Here is a 20,301-nt window from a genome sequence, read left to right on the forward strand (position 1 = left end):
GCAACCTAATCATCCTAAGAGAAAGAAGCCACTAGGCCTGCAGAAAAATATAAAACATGCAATGCTTACAGAAGTTGCTGTGCTGGAGCACAAATGAACAGATCATTGTTAAGGATGTTCTTTAAAAGTTAAGGATTTCAATTGATCCTTCTCAGTGTGCTGTGGAACAGCAGCCTTGTTTAAGCAAGTGCCCATGTTGTTTGTGGGGGAAATCACAACTGAAAAAGATATTTCATCATCCACTCTTGACCTAAGCTGTGGAGGTATGGAGATATGAAGATAGGCAAACTTACATATACAGTAATCTATTCTAGGCTACTATTTAATATTTTAAACATTTAGACCAAAACCTTGAGTTGTTATGGACTTCAGTTAGGACTAGAGATGGGTACGAACCTCGGTTTGGAGGTTCATGCTGGTTTGTATGTGTGGCACCACAGGTGCTGCCACACGTTCCCTTCCCTCACCTCCCCAGCCAATACCTGACTCACCAATCAGAGGATGCTCCTCTCCTCCTCCTCTTTGGCTGTTCAGACAGTCTCCGGCAGGAACACAGGCTTGCCTATCCTGCCTCCTTGTTTGAGTAGGTGATCAGCCAAGGAGGAGGGCTAGGGAAGCCCATGTTCCTGCTGGGGGCTGGCTGAACAGCTGAAAAGGAGGAAGAGATGAGTGTGTACAGCTGGTGAGTGGGGCATCCAGAGGGGCAGTGATGGAATGGAACACGTGGCATCTGAGATGTTATGCATACAAACCAGCATGAACCTCCGAACCGAGGTTCATGCCCATCTCTACGTATGACAGAATCTGGATCTAATCTCCAACGCAAGCAAGCAAGCAAACAAACAAAACCACTGTTGCCAGAAATTAGTTTGCTGCCTGACGGCAATTACTGCTAAAGCTCAAGGTGTATTCAGAAAGTGATACAATACAGGAAGGTTTCAGTGAAGTGCTATCATTTTGCAATGGATGAATTGTGTCACTATCATTGTGTTTTTATTCTCAGAATCCACCAACAGCTTCCTTGCCTCTGAAGATGCAATGGCAAGATCAGACTTTCACTGCACACTTTTCTGAGCTGAGAAATATCAAATGCAGATTACACTCACCACTCTCAATATGATATTGTGCCAAAGCAGAGGGGAGCCACACATTCCACTCTGTTCACATAAGGTAGAGGTAAACACTATTCACAGCAAAGAAAGGCACCCCATGTGCCCTTCCAGATATTGTTGGATTCTAATTCTATCATTCACAGCCAGCATGGCCAATGTTGAAGGAATGATGGGCATTGCAACCCCTAAACATCTAGAAGGCTCAAGTTTCCCACCCTAGAATGGACTAGAGTTAGATACTATCTGGCCCCAAAGGGAAAAGTGATCCTCTTACCTTTGCAAGGAAACTCCAAATCACATATTGTCCTGAGGATGTGTTGTTTTTAAGTTTCATTGTGTAAAATGTCAGAAGGAATCCCAAAATTCCACTGTAGAGGGCAGTAAATAATGTCATTAATATTGCTCATGGTTTTGACTAAGATTGTTCAGCAAAAAACTGAGTTTTTCAAATAAGAGCAAAAACTCTGGAAATTCTATTTTGGATATTTTTGGGAAGGTCAGTAAAAAGAAAGGCAAAAACAGAATAGTCTTCTCATTTATGTTATACAGTATATGAAAAGAAAATTGTCTTGATTCAAAGTCTCTTAATGTCCTTTAAACTTCCTTGTAATGTGGCTATCAAATCACTTTTGACTTATGACAACTGAATTAATGTCCTCTAAAAGTATATTCATTGGCTGTCAATTCATGTTATATTCAGTCTTCCTCTTTTCTTACTGCCTTCCTACCATTATTGACTTTTTCCAGTGAACCTTGTGTTCCCATGATAGGTCCAAAGCATGATACCCCTGTTTCCCTGAAAATAAGACCTAACCTGAAAATAAGCCCTAGCATGATTTTTGGGGACGTGGTGGCACTGGGGACATGGTGGCGCTGCGGGCTAAACTGCCTTTGTGTGCTGCAGGGTCAGAAGACCAGCAGTCATAAGATTGAATCCATGCGACAGAGTGAGCTCCCATTGCTTTGTCCCAGCTCCTTGCCAACCTAGCAGTTCAAAATCCTGTAAATGTGAGTAGATAAATAGGTACCATCTGGGTGGGAAGGTAAACAGCATTACGAATCTAAGTCGCGCTGGCCACGTGACAACGGAAACTGTCTTCGGACAAACGCTGGCTCTACGGCTTGGAAACGGGGATGAGCACCGCCCTCTAGAGTTGAACACAACTGACTAAAATGTCAAGGGGAACCTTTACCTTTTTATGATTTTTCAGGATGCTTGTAATATAAGCCCTACCCCCCAAATCAGCCCCAGTTAAGTGAAATCCCACCCTCCCCCATTGTGCAGCAACCAGAAGATGACAGGACTGTATTTGAATAAATGTAGATGGTTGTACATGGAAAAAAAACCCTGAAAACAAGCCCTAATGTGTTTTTTTGAGCAAAAATATAAGACCCAGTCTTATTTTCAGGGAAACACAGCATGATAGTAGTTATTAAGTCAGTTCTCATAAAATGTTGCTGTAAGAAACTATTCTGTAAGTAACCAACACTGGGTTTACTGGTATGCTTTGAAACATCAATATACTAGCTTTGCTAAATTCTAGGCTAATACAGGTTTTGTTTTACATTTGGTTATTAATACTGTATGGTGGTAGATGGGACTCTTAGGGTGTTTCAGACACACAGGAATCTAAGAAGAAACCCTAAACAGTCAATTGACTGTATAGGCTGCAATCTGAATACTATAAATAAATAAATGGACACTGAACAATCTGTAAAATATACTCTTCTGCCTTGAATTTCACCAGCCTGTGAAGTACATTTTTGGTCATACAAAGATTTGTTTCAATCAATAAATCAATTTTCAATAAATACAGTGTCTCTGCCTGCCCAGAACAAGGGCCATGAGTTCAACACCAAAGGTGTTGAAATAGTCTACTTGCCTCCAAACACAATATCTTTAATTCAGCCTCTAGTTCAGAGGTTGATAAGGATCTTTAAGGCTCATTAGTCACAAAGCTATATGGAAGGGATTGTCAATGCTATGAAAGAGAATCCCAACAGAGAAAACTGTTCTTTATTTCTTTATTTCTCTCTCTCTCTCTCTCTCTGTGTGTGTATGTGTGAATCACTTTCTAGTTATGTTTTAGGGGCATAAGAGTTATACATGGATTTTAACTATGTGGGGGTTCAACACCATGGGGTCTAACCCCAGTGTTGTTGAAGGGATAAGTATATTAGCAGATCCTTGACATAATTATTTCACTGACACAGGGTACCAAGCAGCTGCCAGCTGCGACTTAAATCAATGGAATGTTTGTTAAATGTTCCTCTTCTAATCAGTTTCCAAAGCCTGCCAAATAAGAAGATGCACAAGCAAAGAAATCCACCTGTAGACACCTTATTGAGTATTTTGATCTAATGCTGTATAATCCCAAACTAATTTATAAGAACTGATCTGTTGATGAGTCTCTGAAAGATGGCTTTGCTGTATGTGCTATTTATGGCAGGGTGAAAAGAACAGGGCAGATGTGACCCATTATGTGCTTTTTTATGCTTTTGCATCCCCCACTCATCATCAAATTGTCCATTGCTGCAAGCCATGCCTTGGAAAATGCAACTGCTACAGAAAAAAGCACAAACCAAAACTGCTCTTGACTGCAGTGGAACCCCCTGCAGCGGGACCAGTTCAATGGTGGGGGTAGATACTCTCCACTCCCCTGTACCTCCGAGTAATCGTGGTCATAGCCAGGAAAGGCTTCAGTGTCTGAAAGGTTGTGGGGCAGACATTGCACCCCACTACTCAGAGATGCTGCCCATCTTTGGAGTATGTAGAACCATTTTCGCACCACAAAAACCATTAGGGGACACATTGCGCGCATGTGCTTTGAGAAGCCCACCTCCAGAAGTGGGGGAAGTGGAGAAGAATACGAGAAGGAACTCTAGATGACTGCAGGGATTTTTTACACCATCGTTGTTACAAACCAGAAAAAAATATATTATATTTTGTTCACATTTTTACATGCTTCTAACTTAAAGTGGTCTTGAGACATCAGAGAGAGATCATTTTTGGATTCTTTTATTGAAGTGAAGATAAGGCAAGGTTACCTGGCAAAGCAACTGCCGTGAAAGCTGTAAAAAAACAGGAATGGAAATTCCAAGGCACTGAAGAGATCACCTAAGGGGAAGAAAAAGTAATACATTCAGTGGGGCAAAATACCCACTGCTGACCTTCTACACAGAAATGTCATTTTAACTGGTTGGTTTGGGTTTTAACATATGCTTTTAATAGTTTCTATACTCTTTAAATTGCCATTACTTTGACAACAACAGTTTCCTACCCTGTTGCGCAGGCCCTGGTGCTTAGTAGAGAAAGGATGTGTGCATTTAGTGAATGTAATTTTACTTGGAAAACGATCATGTTGGATGCAACAGTTTCCAATGGAAAAGCCCAAATTCCTTTCACTGTGTTTATATTCATGAGAGATCAGTTTGTTTCCACTGAACACGTTAAGGCTTTTTGTTCCATACTATCCAGCAGGAAGCACTTGTAGGTATTGCTTGTTTCCTCCATAAATTTGAATGGTGGCACAAAGAAAAAAAGAAAAAGGAAAGGAAAATTACTCAGGAACAGAAGAAGCCCTTTCAAGGTTTAGTGTTTGAGAGAAGACTGAGATATTGGTAGGGGTAGCATGTTTCGATGGGTCTTGCAGTGTTGGGGGGTTTTTTGGTGACTTTTTCCTTTGGCTGGAACGAATTAATTGCATTTCAATGCATTCCTATGGGAAATGTTGCTTCAACGTATGGCCATTTCGAGTTACGACCGGAGTTCCGGAATTTATTAAGTTCGTAAGTCGAGGCACCACTGTATGTAGAGGAGGAATATATGCAGAAGAGAATCAGAAGCTGAAGGGAGGTTGAAGTACTCCTCATTATCATTGATGGCCAAAACACATGTTGAGTAAATGCATCTTTCCCATTTTTACAACTTTTCCCTCAACAATGTGATTTCCTTTGTTATATGTATCTGTGCAATTAGATATGAAAAAGTTATTTACATTTCAGTTATCACTCCAGTTACATTCATGCTTCTACTTTTAATGACCTTTCACATTTACACATTGTTGCTACTTAAGGAAACTCTGTTTCTAAATACATAATTAGCATCCCATCTATGGAGATCTTCATACATTCATTGTTGCTCTTGTTATGTGCTGGTGACCCCATGAATGAGAGATCTCCAAAACTTCCTGTCCTCAACAACCCTGCTCAGCTCTTGTAACTGACAATTTGATGCAGAGATGCCCTAGATGAAGACTGTGAGACTGCTTTGCTTCAAAACATGAATTATTGTAAATTTGCATCTGATCTGATCATAGTGGGATCGATCTGATGTTACAGGAAGCTGCTGCAGAAGCTACTCTGTCTGAAACCCTGCCATTAGGCAAGGTGAGAGAGAACTGCCCTGGGCAGCAAATTTCAGATGCCATGAAACTGCAGATGGTGAATTATTACCTTTCTTATCACTGTATCTCTACTGGGGAGAGTTGCTTACAGAATTTTCTACCTTATGTCCCAGAGTATCCAGGCTGATTTGGAGTATCATTCACCTTGAAATGGGAGGAAAGAGCACCATTTGATGTTTATCCTCTGAAGCACAATACATCCCTGCTAAGTATTGTTAGATGATTACTAAGGCTGCCATTATAACTCCTTAGTCTTCTTTCCTCCAATAAATTTAACCTGTAAATCTAGAAGCTACTCTGAACTTTCCACTGTACAGAGAAGAACAGCAAATAGACAACGTTCTACATGAACATAATTTTGAACATCACAGGTATGGCCAGTTATAGCAGGACAGAACAGTTGGATGAATGAAGGATGAGACTGACTGTATTATATTCCAGGACAAATATAGTTTCTTGGCTTCCATTGCATGAAAATCACTATCAGGATTTTCCCATGCAGCTATGTCTCTGTACGTACGGATAAACTAACTTCATTTAAAGGAACAGAAACATATTCAGGTATATAGGTAACACGCACACTTACAGATCAAGTACTGGTGTGTAACGGCTAAAATCCTGTTGCAGTTATGCAAAAAAATTTTTTAGAGATGAATGCCATAAGTTAGGAAATCTCTGTAGACATTATTTGTTGCATACCAAGTCACACAACTCAGTATGCAATAGAAAATGTCTACAGAGATTTCTTAACTTAAGGCAGTTCCCCTCTACTAGGCTACACCTTTTCTATAACTGCACAACAGGATTTCATCAAACACATACTATTTCTATCACCATACATTAAAAAAATAAAATAAAAACAGTTTTGAAAAAGTTGTCAATATTTTTTACCTGTTGGGTGGGATGCAAAAGCCAATATCATCACACTGAAAAGAAAACAAAGTATATTATTAGTTTTAATTTTTCAAGGAAGACTATAATGTACTTTTTATTCCTTCTGTAACTTGAAATATAGTTTCAATATTTGTGTTCTGCAGTTTTGAACTAAAATTAATACTTGTGCTTTTCTATTTTAAATTTTAAAACGTGCACTTCTGCAGTTTTGACATAACTGGTAACTGTAAATATACGTGTGCTATTTTATTGTTAGCCGTGACAAGACAGGCTGTAATATTTTAAGTCCTAAAGTTTAAAGCACAGTATTCAGATAGCCACTTTTGAAGATCTACAGCATTTGTGTATGTGCATATCATACAGGCATCTGCAATCATGCAAATATACAATTCTTTGCTAAAAGAATTTGTCTTCTAGCCAAATTCCACATGCTTTGCAATTCAAAGTCCTCAGAATATAGCTTTATAGCTTTGGGAAATGAAATTACATCATATAATGCCTACAGTGCACTACTTCTTTATAATTAACTGTTAATGCATGTCATAATGGCTTTGATGCCTTCACCCTCCCAGTCTTAGAAATTTAAAAAGTCAGTTTGCTCTCACTGCTACAAATGATAGGTGTGAATATGATCTCCCCATTAATGTCCTCCAGCTTAGTCCACAGCGTAATGAGCAGACTGCATAACTTGTACCATCATATATAATTCTATGCTGGTCCATGAAGTTTGCACAGAATAAATACATTCCTTAGGATTAAATTATTCCTACTTTGAGCTAGGTTTGTGATTAAGACTGCAATCATACACCTGTTTACACAGGAATAAGCCCCACTTACGGTAACTCTTTGGGAATTACACCAGAGTAGACACATATAGGATTGCACAATAACTTACTTTTATGTTTGTGATAAATTATCACAAAACACTCCATTTTCCTGACACTTACAATTTTTTTTCTTTTTACCGTCGACAGGTGGCCTGGATCTTTGCTTCTGAAGTAAAATATTGCCAGGGTATGCTGCTTTATTGTGGGCAAGTCTGTCACTATGAAGGTAGGACTGCTCAGAGTGTGTGGTTTGCTCAAGTAATTGTAACGCTGACATTATGACTGCATGAAGTCTATTGTAATTCAGTATTAGGACTTTTTTGGGGTAGAAAGATATGTCTGAAATGCTTGGACTGGAAAAGATCAGCTACGTGGGGGTAAGGACATCCAGGTACACCCGAGTAAATGTGGCTGGCCCAAATTATTTTGCTATCTGAGCCAATGGAAAAGATGATATAGATGTTATATGCATTCCATATAGAAAACTGGTCAGGCAGCAGAAGTTTCATTTCACACAGGCAATTAATGAGACAAGGTTCTCCAGACCACTTTAGGGGAGGAGGTGCTGTTAAGAGCAGCAGGATAGTCTGTGTGGCACACAGAGCTCCCTTCTAGCAGCAACAAAATAATTGACAGCAGGCTAAGAAGGGACAGCTTGTGGGTGGGTTGGCTGCCACAGCTTCTCCCCTACCCCCTACCCCCACCATCTACTTTACAAAGATGTTGCCTCAATCAGCCTATTGTCTCCCTATGTGAAGGAACAAAGGAAGAATGCTTTTTTTAAAAAAGATGGACTAAGAATCAGAGTAAGCCAAGAATCAGCTGAGGACTCCAAGTATTTGAGGATACAGGATGTTTTTCTCTGAATATCTGATTTGGGATAGGGGCACTCCTTTCTAGGAGAGTGCCTACTTCTTAGATCTATTTCATATCTTTGTTTACTAGTAAATAAAACACATATTTTACACACATAGAGACACAGACCACTAAAAGACCTTGCAGAAATCAAAACAATAAATGACTGCCCCCAGATCACAATTTCAGGATGTGGATATTGGGAAAAAAATAAATAGAGAGGATGTAAGTTTTACCTGAATGCATAGTTTATATATTGTTCTTCTGAGATACTAAGAAAAGGGAACATATTATTTCAGGGATGAGAAGTACAACAACATTTTCAACAAACACTAACTTGAAGACTTCAATCCCAAAACACAACAGTGGTATGTTACAAACATTATTTTGTTATTTTCAAGAAGTTTTCTTGATGGTGGCCTGGGCAAACTCTCTGTGTTTCAGATTCCCCCCCCCCGCCCCGACCTTATTTTGGCAACTGAAGTCTTCAGTACAGCAGTTTACTCTGGGTCCAGCAGTACCTCAAACAAAAGTTACTCCGCATGTCTGGTTGGCTGTCCTGGCTAGTAGTGTCTCTAGGAAATGCCCACACTCGCTGTAGTAACCAGTCATGGAGCCTAGTATCCTATTGGGTTTCTGCTGAGGGGAAAGTCCTGCCAATGTGGTAACACAAGCGCATGCTGCTTAGGTAAGTATCATTGTCATGCAAGTGATGGTATCCATAAGCAAAACTCATCCTCCATATAGAAACACTAGTTCGAGTGGTGCAATCCTTCATTACTATGCAGACTTTCTGCTCAATGGATACTCACTAGAATACTGGCCAGTTGTATGCACAGCCCAAACTAACTCCTGCCTCTCTATCTCTCTAAAAATGCTCCTATATATTTATTTATACATCTGCATGTAATTGAAAGTGACCTATGGGACTCTTATCACTTTCTAGTAGTTTAGAAAAGTTCCTTTTTTGGACTACAGCCGCTACATCCTTTAGCCAGCAAGGCCACCAGAGTTCTAGGAGTTACAACAAAAATAAGCCCTGGCTCTTCTAAGTTCCGCGCTGTGGTTACGCCTGTTTTGACTGGTTTCTGAGACTGGCCATTTTAGCTCAGTGGATGCCATCATACAAGTAGTGATTAAAGCAACTGACAAACATGTTTTATATGTTTCTCGTCATCTGGTTATGCTAAATACTACAATCATAATGCCCTTCTATTCTCATTGTTCCTAATCTAGCAAATGTTTAACACACTAAAGAGCACATTGTCATAAGAAACAAGTGCTGGCTAAAGTCCATGTGCACTTTAAGATATGTGGATTAAGAGACAGGAAGGTAAGTACTGAGTAATATTTAGCAGCAAGCAGTGTTTCAGTCATGCTCACTTCTGTACCCACAAAGGAAAACATGCTCATCCCTGTATTCACTGACATTACATAGGAACTATGCCAAAATACGAAGAGTGTAATGACTCAGTCCTTCATGTGGACATGCTAGCATTATTCAGAATTTCCCCAAACTGCTCAGAGCTCCATGATAAGGAAGAAGTTGTGTAGTTTTAAGTTGAGCTAATATTAAGGGAGCCAAACTTGGGTTGCAAGATAATCACACAATCCATAGGGCCACATGCTCAGAGTACAACATTACAAGGCCCAATGATTTAATTGCAGAATTGTTGTGACTTCTCCTTGACATAAATTATATATTTTTATTGAGGGAAGGGCATTAAGAAGTACCGAGTGTGGTGTAGCAGACAGAGTTAGGTCTTAAAACTCAGGAGACCTGGGTCCTAACCCCAGCTTGGCCATGGTAACTCGGGGACAGGGACAGAGACTGGTAGAACCTCTCCTTAAATATCTCACTTTCCTTGAAAGCCCTATTAGGTCACTATAAGTCACTGTCCTATAATACAACGTGTGGGGGTAATAAATCTACAGCAACCAATTTTTATATAGGTGAAGACCTCCATACTAACCTGCTTTAGTGCTATTGTTAATAGTGTGACAAAGAAGAATTAATTCCACATCTGCAACAAAATAGATATCTGCCAGAGGAGCAAAAAAACTCACCCTCCTGGAACTGTAGTCTGTGCATGCACATGTGTGTATGCTAAAATTTAAATTGTGGTGAGCTTTTTTAAGGAGAACCCAGTGCAGCAGTGAGGACAGGGGAGAGGGTTTGTCAGTTGGATCAGGTTCTTTGTTTTCTTTCTCTGTTTGTTTTTACTCATATTTTAAGTGGTCTTGCTATAACCTGTTTACTTAAATTGATCACTTCTGGGTATAAGTTAACTAGGTAAAGGTAAAGGTAAAGGTTCCCCTTGACAATTTTTGTCCAGTCGTGTTCGACTCTAGGGGGCGGTGCTCATCCCTGTTTCCAAGCCATAGAGCCAGCGTTTTGTCCGAGGACAATCTTCCGTGGTCACATGGCCAGTGCGACTTAGACACGGAACGCTGTTACCTTCCCACCGAGGTGGTCCCTATTTATCTACTTGTATTTATATGCTTTCGAACCGCTAGGTTGGCAGGAGCTGGGACAAGCGACAGGCGTTCACTCCGTCCCGTGGATTCGATCTTACGACTGCTTGGTCTTCTGACCCTGCAGCACAGGCTTCTGCGGTTTAGTCCACAGCGCCACCATGTCCCAGTAAGTTAACTACTGTATAGCTAATTGCTTGATGCTTTAAAGAAGCCATTGTCACTACTCTGGTTATTGTATAACAGAGAGATTAACAAAGCTACTTCTCTATCTGTGTCTTAATACTTTGTGCTTATGAATATTCTAGGATTTGTTCACTATCCAACAATATTGCTTCTTCCCCCATTATTCTTTTTTTCCTCTTGTAATAACAGTGTTTATGTCTCACATAATCCCCACCCCTACCCTATAAACCAGACAAATAAGTCACCTTAGAGAACTAGGCTTCCATGTCTTGTGATATGCTTTGTAGGCCCCTGTGAATGAAATCTGGTTAGTAAGTCACATTGCAGTGCTGTTAGTAAACAATTCAAGTTTGGCATCAGTGTAGATTTTGTTGTTATTAAAGTCTACTTACACTTTAAAACAGTCAAAATCTTCAGCAACATAAAAGCTATGCTGGTATGCACAATATTTTCTATTTATATAATGTTCCAATATTGATCAAAATCTCAATTCCTTGTTTTGTTTCCACTCTAAAGTGCTCTTTTTTCTCCAAACAATTTTAGAGCTTTGTTCCGCCTACACTTGTTTGCCATCCTATTTTTCTGGTGTCGTACAATTCAGCATAATGTTGGATTTCATTCTTATACTTTTGGAAAGAACCACACAGTATATCTTCTCTTCCAAAGGAAAGCAATACAAACAGATGCTGCTTATGCAATTTGCTGGCTATCACACTGTGGACAAACGCCTGGAAACTGGGAACCTCCATCCAAATCCTATGAAAATTAATAAGAGCTAGCTGCACATATGCCTGTAAGCATAATATTCTCAGATCTGAATTGCAGAAACTTACCAACACATAGCAAATGTACGAGAGCCCAAAAATAGCCATATGTCTCAAACTGCAAAATAAAACATCAAAATATGGAGAGATAAACAGTTCCTTCATAGCTAGTTTCAAGAAGTAATTGATGGGGGGGGAAGAAAAAATTGTTTTAAAAAGCCACTACTTTATCTCAATTACTGCTTAATTTATTAGTAATTTAGTTGCTTGCCTTGCTTTTTATGCAGCACTACTAAAAATAATAGGACAGATGCCATTTTTGGCCCTCCATATATTTTTGGACTACAATTCCCATCTAGCACATATAGCCACTGATGTTGGCTATGTAGAGTCACAAGTTTCCCAGCCTTGCCACAGAAAGTAAGAGGAACCTGTGTTCCAGAAAGCCCCATATCTTTGGGGCAGAGATGGTCTGTACTGGAATTCTGACACGTTAAAATAATTATAATATTTCATATAATAAGCAGGCCCAATTTGAAACACCAGTAAAAGCAAAGTCCCATCCCAAATATGCAAACCTTAAAAAAAACTGTATAGGTTTGATTATGTACATATTTTGGATTCAATGCAAATGATTAAAATACTTTTAGTTTGCTTCTCCTTTTAAAATTCTCACAATAAAGCCAATAAATGTCTGGAAAGAAAATAAATGATGTAGTTGAACAAATTCAAATACATCTACAAGTAAATCACTGTTTAAACTAATCTCCCAGGGTGAAAACTTGAAGGTTTAACATATATATATTTCTCACTTTTTCTCCAAACTGATCATCCATGTCCTCTTTATCTTTCACAACAATCCTGAGAGGTAGGTAGATTAAATTGATAGATTAAAAATCACCCAAGGGCCACCTAGTGGCTTTCATGGGATTTGAATTTGCGCCTAGAGCAACATTATCCACACAGCAAATGTGTAAAACTATTTCTAAAGTCTACGTGTAGGACTATTGATCTCTCAGATAAAACCAACTCAGAGTCACAGGGAAGGAAGTCAAGTAATTCTTAATAATGGTCAAGGTAAAGTATCTACCTATTTCATGCAAAAACAAATAATTAATTTCACCACGCTAGAGTTCCAAGCAATGATAGACAAATGGGTTGGGGTTTGACAGCAAGTTCAAAATTTGTTCTGAACACCAACCTACTTACCTGTGGGTCATGTATTGGAAGGCACCCTGATGCTACCAGAAGAATCAGCACTCTGTATTGAAGAGAAATGTCAAATCTTTGATTCTCACATATTTGCAGAAGAATTATATTTTTGTCATACTACTTTAAAACTTAATTATAGTAATAAAGGAGTATGTGTGTATCTCTCTGTGAGTCTATATGTCTATGCTTCCAATGCAAGACCATGAAATACAGAACTCCTGACATCTAAAACATATAGGACGCAGGTTCTAGGAATGTGTATATTTGGATTAATGGATTTTCAAAATTGTTTTATTAATTTTAGTCAATTTATATCTGCTGTAGCCTGGAATACCATATTCAGTCACCAAGTGGCAGAAGAGAGGAAACTGCAGTCAAACCTGGCACATTAATACCTCCAGAGGGCCTAGAGACATCTCCATGTAGGCCAGAACTATGAAAGATAAATCAATATGCTGGGGGTACCTTCTGTAAGATATCCAAAATCTTCAAAATGAGAAAAAGAGAGAGAATTTTGTTGGCTATTGGGAGTAGGGGAGAACAGTAAACAAATGGAATGAGTAATGGAGTGGAGCGAGGAAAGAAAGACCTGTGAGGAAAAATATGGGAGAGAAAAAATAGAGGGAAGATAATAGAGCACAAAGGTCAGCTGTCTAAATGGGTCAGAGAAAAGAGCACCTGGATGGTGTGTGTGCTCCAGATTTTCCATGGGAAGAGAGGCATCAAAGGGTCCCACAGGTCTATACATAAGGGTTCGAGTTGAAGCTTCTTTTTAACGCAATTTTTTAAAACTAAACCAACAAAATAACTCCAAATTATTCCAAAACAAAGTGTGCTCCTTATATACCACCCCATAGTGCTTAAAGCACTCTCTGGGTGGTTTACAATTCAATTATAAAGGCTACACATTGCCTCCTCCCAGCAAGCTGAGTACTCAGTTTACTGACCTCAGAAGGATGGAAGGCTGTTTGAACCTCGAGCTGGCTACCTGGGACTGAACCCAGGTTGTGAGCAGAGCTTTGGCTGCAGTACTGTTATTCTAATCACTTAAGCCTTGCTTTGGTCCACCCAAATGATTCTGGGCTGCACTAAAATTCAAAGATGATGAGTGATTATTTCACTCTCCCCCTACAAGGCTCTAGGAGCTCATAACTGTTTTGAAGGAAGAGGACATTTGCTGGATGCCCCGCTCCTCAGTTTCAAACTATTGGAGGGGTGTGCTGTTTACATCCTACCTCATGGCACTAAAAGCACTTTCTGAGCAGTTTTCAATCTCAAGCCAGCTACCTGAGTCTATTGGGATCAAACTCAGGTCACGAGTAGAGTCTTGGCTTTGGTACTGCAGTTTAACCATTGTGCCACAAGGGATTAAACTATCTCTATCTCCCCCATTGTTGCCACTGTGTTGGAGTCAGCATCATTGCATTAGGACCAGCAGGAGGTTGCTGGCATCTTCTCTGTGCAATGGCATCCTTCACCCAGCTGAAAGACAAGGCTTGCGGACTCTCTTTAGGCAGTTTGGTCGCTCTGGTGCTTCTACTCAGGTCTCCCCTTCATCATCCTCTCTTGCTTCCTTCCTCTCAACTCTCTATCACCACCAGCCCTCCTCTCTCTGCTGTCCTTTCCTTTTATACCCTAATGGTCTGCTCCTCCTTTCCGGATCCTTCTATACTAAGCATCACAACTTCAAGAAGATTCCTCACCCTTTGGACACTCAGGGTGAGCACCTTCCATCACCTCCTCATCCTTCACTTCCACTGGAGACTCTGGTAAGATTATTGGCTCCATTGTCTGTGGCATGGCCACCTTCCAGGGATAGGGTGGCCCTAGAGAGACCACCTTGGGATGGTTGATTTGGAAGATATGAGGGTTGCCTAACACCAGAACCTTTTCACCACTGAATGATGAGAAACAACATCCCAGGGGGTTACTGAGAGAGAGAGAAAAACACTGGGATAGAAAAAGCACTGGGTAGAGTTGGGGTAATGGAAAAGAAACAACACCTAAGTGAGAGGGAAAGAAAACAGAGATAAATGTGGAATATAAGGAGTTTCTAATTTGGTGGGTGGGAGGAAAAGAACCAGGATTTACAATGGGGACTGAGAAAGGAAGTGGGTGGTCCTTCCTTCCTTCGCTAGCAGGGTGACTGGGGAGGTTCCATGAGCCACAAAGGTCCCATGGACCACAAGCTTCTCATCCCCAACCTACAGGAAGCAACAGAGGGCAACTTGAGTGACTCTAAGGATGGGGTACACAGGATGCCTGAGCACCCTGTTTTTATCCTAATGAATTTATAAAAATCAATAATTCCATTACACCTACTCCAATGGAAGTTTCCACAACTTCTTGCTGTGTAGGAAATATAGTAGTGGATGCTCTTCTGATGTCTAAAAGCAGCTGTAGGAAAACAGGGGGATCAGGTCTATGAAGCACGTAAGGTAAAGGTAAAGGTTCCTCTTGACATTTAATCCAATCGTGACTGAATCTAGGCCACTGTGCTCATCCCTGTTTCCAAGCCATAGAGCCAGCACTTGTCTGAAGACAGTTTCCGTGATCACATGGCCAGCGCGACTAGACAAGGAATGCCGTTACCTTCCCACTGAGGTGGTACCTATTTATCTACTCGCATTTTTATATGCTTTTGAACTGCTAAGTTGGCAGGAGCTGGGACAAGCAACGGGAACTCACTCCGTCATGTGAATTCGATCTTATGACTACAGGTCTTCTGACCTTGCAGCACAGAGGCTTCTGCGGTTTAACCCACAGCTCCACCACATCCCCTTATGAAGCATGTAGAAAGAGTTAAATGTTTTCTTCGTGCCATTGCCCCAATGCAAAGTTTTCTCAAGTTAACAGCTTGAGCTGCTTTACACACAAAGTTAAAATCCCTTTCCTATTTTCAAAGTATTCCACTCAGTCACACTTATATAACAGCTTCTTATAGTTCTATGTGCTTGGGAACAATGGTCTTTTTATCTTGTTTTTCCCCCCACACTCTAAGCATTGGAAAAAGTCTGAACACAGAATAGAAACTCTTTTAATTATTCAAATCGCTCCAATTAAAGACACAAATTTATGAGCCCCAGCCACAATTCTCACAAGCAGGACTAGATTTTAAAAAGGTTCTGTACAACGTTTTAAAAGGGATCACACTTACTAATAATAAACACAATGTAAATTGGTCCTAATGTTCAGAAAAGTACACTGAATGAGCCAAATGAGAGAGCCTTTGAATTATAACACCCGTTGTTATAATTGCCCTATGAGGCAACCCGTGGTTAGATCTAGATTTTGGAAGGTGAATTTAATTCCTATTTGTGCCAGTAGAACTTAAGCCGTGCTTACCGTGTTCCACTGACAGTGAGAGGACATAAGTTCATCTTTGTGTATGGACCCAACCTATATTCCCACATAGCTTAATACTTATGTTTAAAGCTTCTCTGTGTTTCACTACAGAACTTATATCTCATGGCAAACATACAATGGGACACCTTTATGGGTTTCTGACTACAGGACCATTTAATCAAGAAGGTAGACACTTTGCTATGAGTGATTCCATGAACTGCAGACTTTTGACACACAACAAGAAACTTACCTACAGATTTTTAGAGCAGAGATTTCCTGTATAGAAATAATATAAAATGTGATTAAAAGACTGGACCAAATATTAAATGAAGATTAAACCAAAGATTAAACCAAGAAAATTATATTTGATATGTCTGGAGGTTTATTTTTCCATCTCTTACTAATAGATTGTTAAATGATGTTCGTACCCAACCCAGCATCACATAGGGGTGAAGGATGATTTTAAAATATTTTACTAAATACATTATACAATAGTATTAAGCATATTTCTAGACTTTCAACTCTTTTTCAAATGGGACGTCTATTCTGGCAGCAGTAGCAGAAATTGGAAACTCAACTTGAAACAGCTCCTAAGACGACATTCTGGACAAGAATTAAGATGGTCAAATGTAACCCAAATTAAAGATCTTATTTTCATTAAAATGTACTATGTCATTCTTTCTTTCTCACTGTTCAGAAACACGACAGTACTCTACTCCAGTGTCCTAGAAGTCCTCCTCCTTGGGACATCTCAATACAAGAAGCCTTATGTGTAAAGAAGCAAAAAAAATTTCAATCATTCTACTGGAGATCAGGGTTGGTTGAAATATTCAGAAGATCTAGACCTTACACTGGGAAAATGCTTCCAATCAGCCCTCAGTAACTTAAATCATGCTGATGTTAAGTGGCACCCTGTGTTTAGGGCAAAAATGAATAGCTAGAAATGTTAACAGATGGAGTAGCTCTGAGTCAGATACTACTCCAAACATTTTGTACTTATAGTGCACACATTTGACTTCGAAATGATTATCTGTATTAAACATCACGGTGTCTTTAAAAAACACAAGATGATTTGTGGAAAACGTCCTGGATGTTACTTTGTAATGTGGGTTTTGGCCATCCAAATCCAGCTGAGCAGATAACATATTTCTCTGACGTGGACAAAAGGGGGGGGGAACAGTCCACACTTTGAAAAGGATCTGGCAGCTGTATTGTGACATTGCTTTCAGTTCCACCTCTCCCAGCTTGAGGAGGACACAAGATTACTTTTGAATTTCTTCAGGATGGTCTTGCCCTTTCTAAGAACCTTTCTACTTTCAGAGGCTTCAGGGGACCTTAAGAGAAGAAACTGGAGACTTCAAAAACAGCAGTGAAAACAACTGAAAGCTTAATGGCTGGGGAATAATTTGTCAGGGTGCTAGACAGAGATAATGTGAAAGTAATTACTACCTACCCTAACTATATGCTTGATATTTGCTTCCTATTCTATCCGAACGTTGTAAAATAAAGAGATTATTTTAAAAAAACAACTACAGATTTCTCTGGTTAGAGATTTTGCTAATGTTTGGTGGATCCAAGGGCCAGTTTTCTCTGCACAGGATGCTCTGGGAGCCACATAGACCACTACCACAATAATAATCTGGAAATGGCTAGAAGCCCATTTTGAAACATGGTTATCTGAGGTTGTTAGAATAGTGCAAGAGCCCCTTAACTGATTTAGATGGTGAACTGCCACTACTGGTGGCTTCAATGTGTGGTTATTTACCCTTTTTTTGCAGGAAAAGATGAGGTTGCAGGAGGCCAGGGGCACTTGCAACACTAAGGCCACGTGCTGCCCTCGTGATAACTAGGTAACTTGTACAGTGGTGCCTCGCTTAACGATTTTAATTGGTTCCAAAAAAATCTTCGCTATGGGAAAACATCGCTAAGCGAAACGCGTTCTCCCATAGAGATGCATTGAAAACCGGATAATCCGTTCCAATGCAAATGGATTGCCATCCTTAAGTGAAAATCGCCATAGGAAACATCACTAAGCGAAACGCGGTTCCCCCATTGGAATGCATTGAAACCTTTTCAATGCATTTCAATGGGGGAGAAAAAAAATCACAAAAAATGCAAAAAGAGTCAGAACGAAGCCAAATTAGTTTAACAAAGGGTTTATTAAGTGCACTAATGATTTAAAGCACTCTAAACCCTTTTTATACAATTTAACACCTTTTAAAAATAGCAAAAACGGAGCTGTCAAAACCATCGTTAACCGAAACAGGGGGACCTAAACTGTCATCGCTAAGCGAAGCAAGGTCCCGAACATCGCTATGCGAAATTCCCCCATTGGAAACATCGCTAAACAGAGCGCAAGATCGCTCCTAAAACCTCATCGCTAAGTGAATACAGTGGTGCCTCGCTTAGCGAGCGCACCGTATAACGACGAATCCGTATAGCGATCCCCTTTTTCGGGATCGCTATACGGAGCACCCAATCGCCGCACCTCGCATTGCGACGATTGGGGAGTCCGGCCGCCATTTTGGAGCCGCGTTCGGCGGCTCCAAAATGGGCGCCGGATGACCCGAAATGGCCCCGCGCGGCGTTTTCGCGCCCTCGGCAAGCGAGGGGAGGGCGCGAAAATGGCTTCCTGGGGCCAGGAAACTTCTCTAAGTGGGAAGTTTAGGGCCGATTTGGAACGCATTAAATGAAGTTTAATGCGTTCCAATGGCTTTTTACTTCCCGCTTAGCGAAGATTTCACATAGCGAAGGTTAATCCGGAACGGATTAACCTCGCTATACGGGGCACCACTGTACATCGTTAAATGAGGCAATCACTAAGTGAGGCATCACTGTACTTCCCAATGCTTAGATAAAAGGCAGCATACTGCCTTATTGAGAATGGGAAAGATCTAGGTTAGCTGCACTTTGCCATCATTCCAGTTAAATATCACTAATATAAGAGAGTAATAAAATTTTATTATTAAAAATAAAAAAGATACAGAAAAAAGAACATAGAATGAAAATGTAACTAAAGAAAATGGTAATAACATAAAACCACATTAACTGTAGAGTAATACATAATGTACCATACTTCCCTCTCTCTACCAGGACCATCTGGAGATATAACAAATTTCTTCCAGTCATAACTATTTTTAATAGATTTCAATAGGAACTGTATCCAGCAATGAATTTACCTTAGCAGAAAGCCCTTCCCTTCATAGGGACTCTGTCTGCACCAATTCCTCCTACTCATTTCAACTCCCACAACTGAAAACCTACTCCTGAGATTTAGGGCACTTCTCCAACAGAATAATTTGATGATGATGATTAAATAAATAGATTTTTATTTCCAAAAATAATACATTCAAAAGATTCGCCTCATTAAATGAAAGAAAAGTCAGAGATAGTAAGCAGATTTTTTTTGCATAGTTAAGAAAATAAGACAGTTTTATTTAACCATCCATGCATATACAGTATTACAAGAAATTACTTTTGCCATACCTCTTTCTGCACAAATGCTTCGATTCCATAAGTTAGAATTTCTGCAGCATTGTGTAAAGTAAGAAAGATAGGAATTGGCTGCAAGGAAAAAAATATGACCAGTGGGATTAACAAATGTTCCCTTTAGTGTCCTCTAATTAATCATCTTTTTCTTTCATGATACTAAATATCTAGGCATTTTAATGATAATGCAGACATCACAATTCAACTTCCATCACAAACAGCTATCAGAAACCTGAAGGAGTGAAATTTTCCACAATTCCTGTTTCAACTGACTGCGTAATGTGCCTGCAGAACTGCTTCGTGGAGAACACTCCCACCTTGGTGCAATGAGCTCTACTGCTTATGTAACAGAGTTACGCAAGGGTAGTTACTCAACAAGATTTCAGCCAATACATGTTTTTAAAATTCTTTGTAAGATGCCTTAGCTCCCTCTGATGGGAGAAAGGCAAGGAAATCAATCAACCAATCAATCAATAGTATTTGGCACCAACAATATACTGTACTGTAGGGGGAAAGCCTGTAAGGCAATTATGGAACTGTTAACCTTATAAATAAAATTTGAATCGAAAATGTTGCAATGTGGAGTAGTTGCTGTTGAGGATTTAGAGAAGGAACTGTCCTTGTGTCTAGCTTTTTAAAATGTGATGCTGAAAACCTTGGGGCATCAGAGGGTCTCTTTACATATCCGTCCTGTAAGTGGTTCTGGCTGCATATGCAATTGGCCCATTTAGATGCT

General features: G+C 39.9%; 1 protein-coding gene across 3 annotated transcripts in view; it reads right to left on the reverse strand.

Moving 5' to 3' along the window:
• SLC35D4 (solute carrier family 35 member D4) overlaps window positions 1-20,301 on the reverse strand; it is a 49,537-nt gene that overhangs the window by 13,576 nt on the left and 15,660 nt on the right. For 2 of the 3 annotated variants that reach the window (XR_012086846.2, XM_020785665.3), the window contains exons 5-13: window positions 19,563-19,640; window positions 16,327-16,352; window positions 12,729-12,780; window positions 11,589-11,637; window positions 11,001-11,046; window positions 8,331-8,366; window positions 6,410-6,444; window positions 4,161-4,230; window positions 1,387-1,480 (exon numbers count right to left, since the gene is read on the reverse strand). Coding sequence is in view for 2 of the 3 variants with exons in the window: in XM_020785665.3 (XP_020641324.3) it covers window positions 1,387-1,480; window positions 4,161-4,230; window positions 6,410-6,444; window positions 8,331-8,366; window positions 11,001-11,046; window positions 11,589-11,637; window positions 12,729-12,780; window positions 16,327-16,352; window positions 19,563-19,640 (486 nt within the window). In the remaining variant the exon portion in view is untranslated. The remainder of the gene's footprint in view (window positions 1-1,386; window positions 1,481-4,160; window positions 4,231-6,409; window positions 6,445-8,330; window positions 8,367-11,000; window positions 11,047-11,588; window positions 11,638-12,728; window positions 12,781-16,326; window positions 16,353-19,562; window positions 19,641-20,301) is intronic. The other variant, XM_072998854.2, reaches the window with a different exon arrangement.

This window comes from Pogona vitticeps, chromosome 4 (assembly GCF_051106095.1).
Source record: "Pogona vitticeps strain Pit_001003342236 chromosome 4, PviZW2.1, whole genome shotgun sequence".
Classification (NCBI taxonomy): domain Eukaryota; kingdom Metazoa; phylum Chordata; class Lepidosauria; order Squamata; family Agamidae; genus Pogona; species Pogona vitticeps.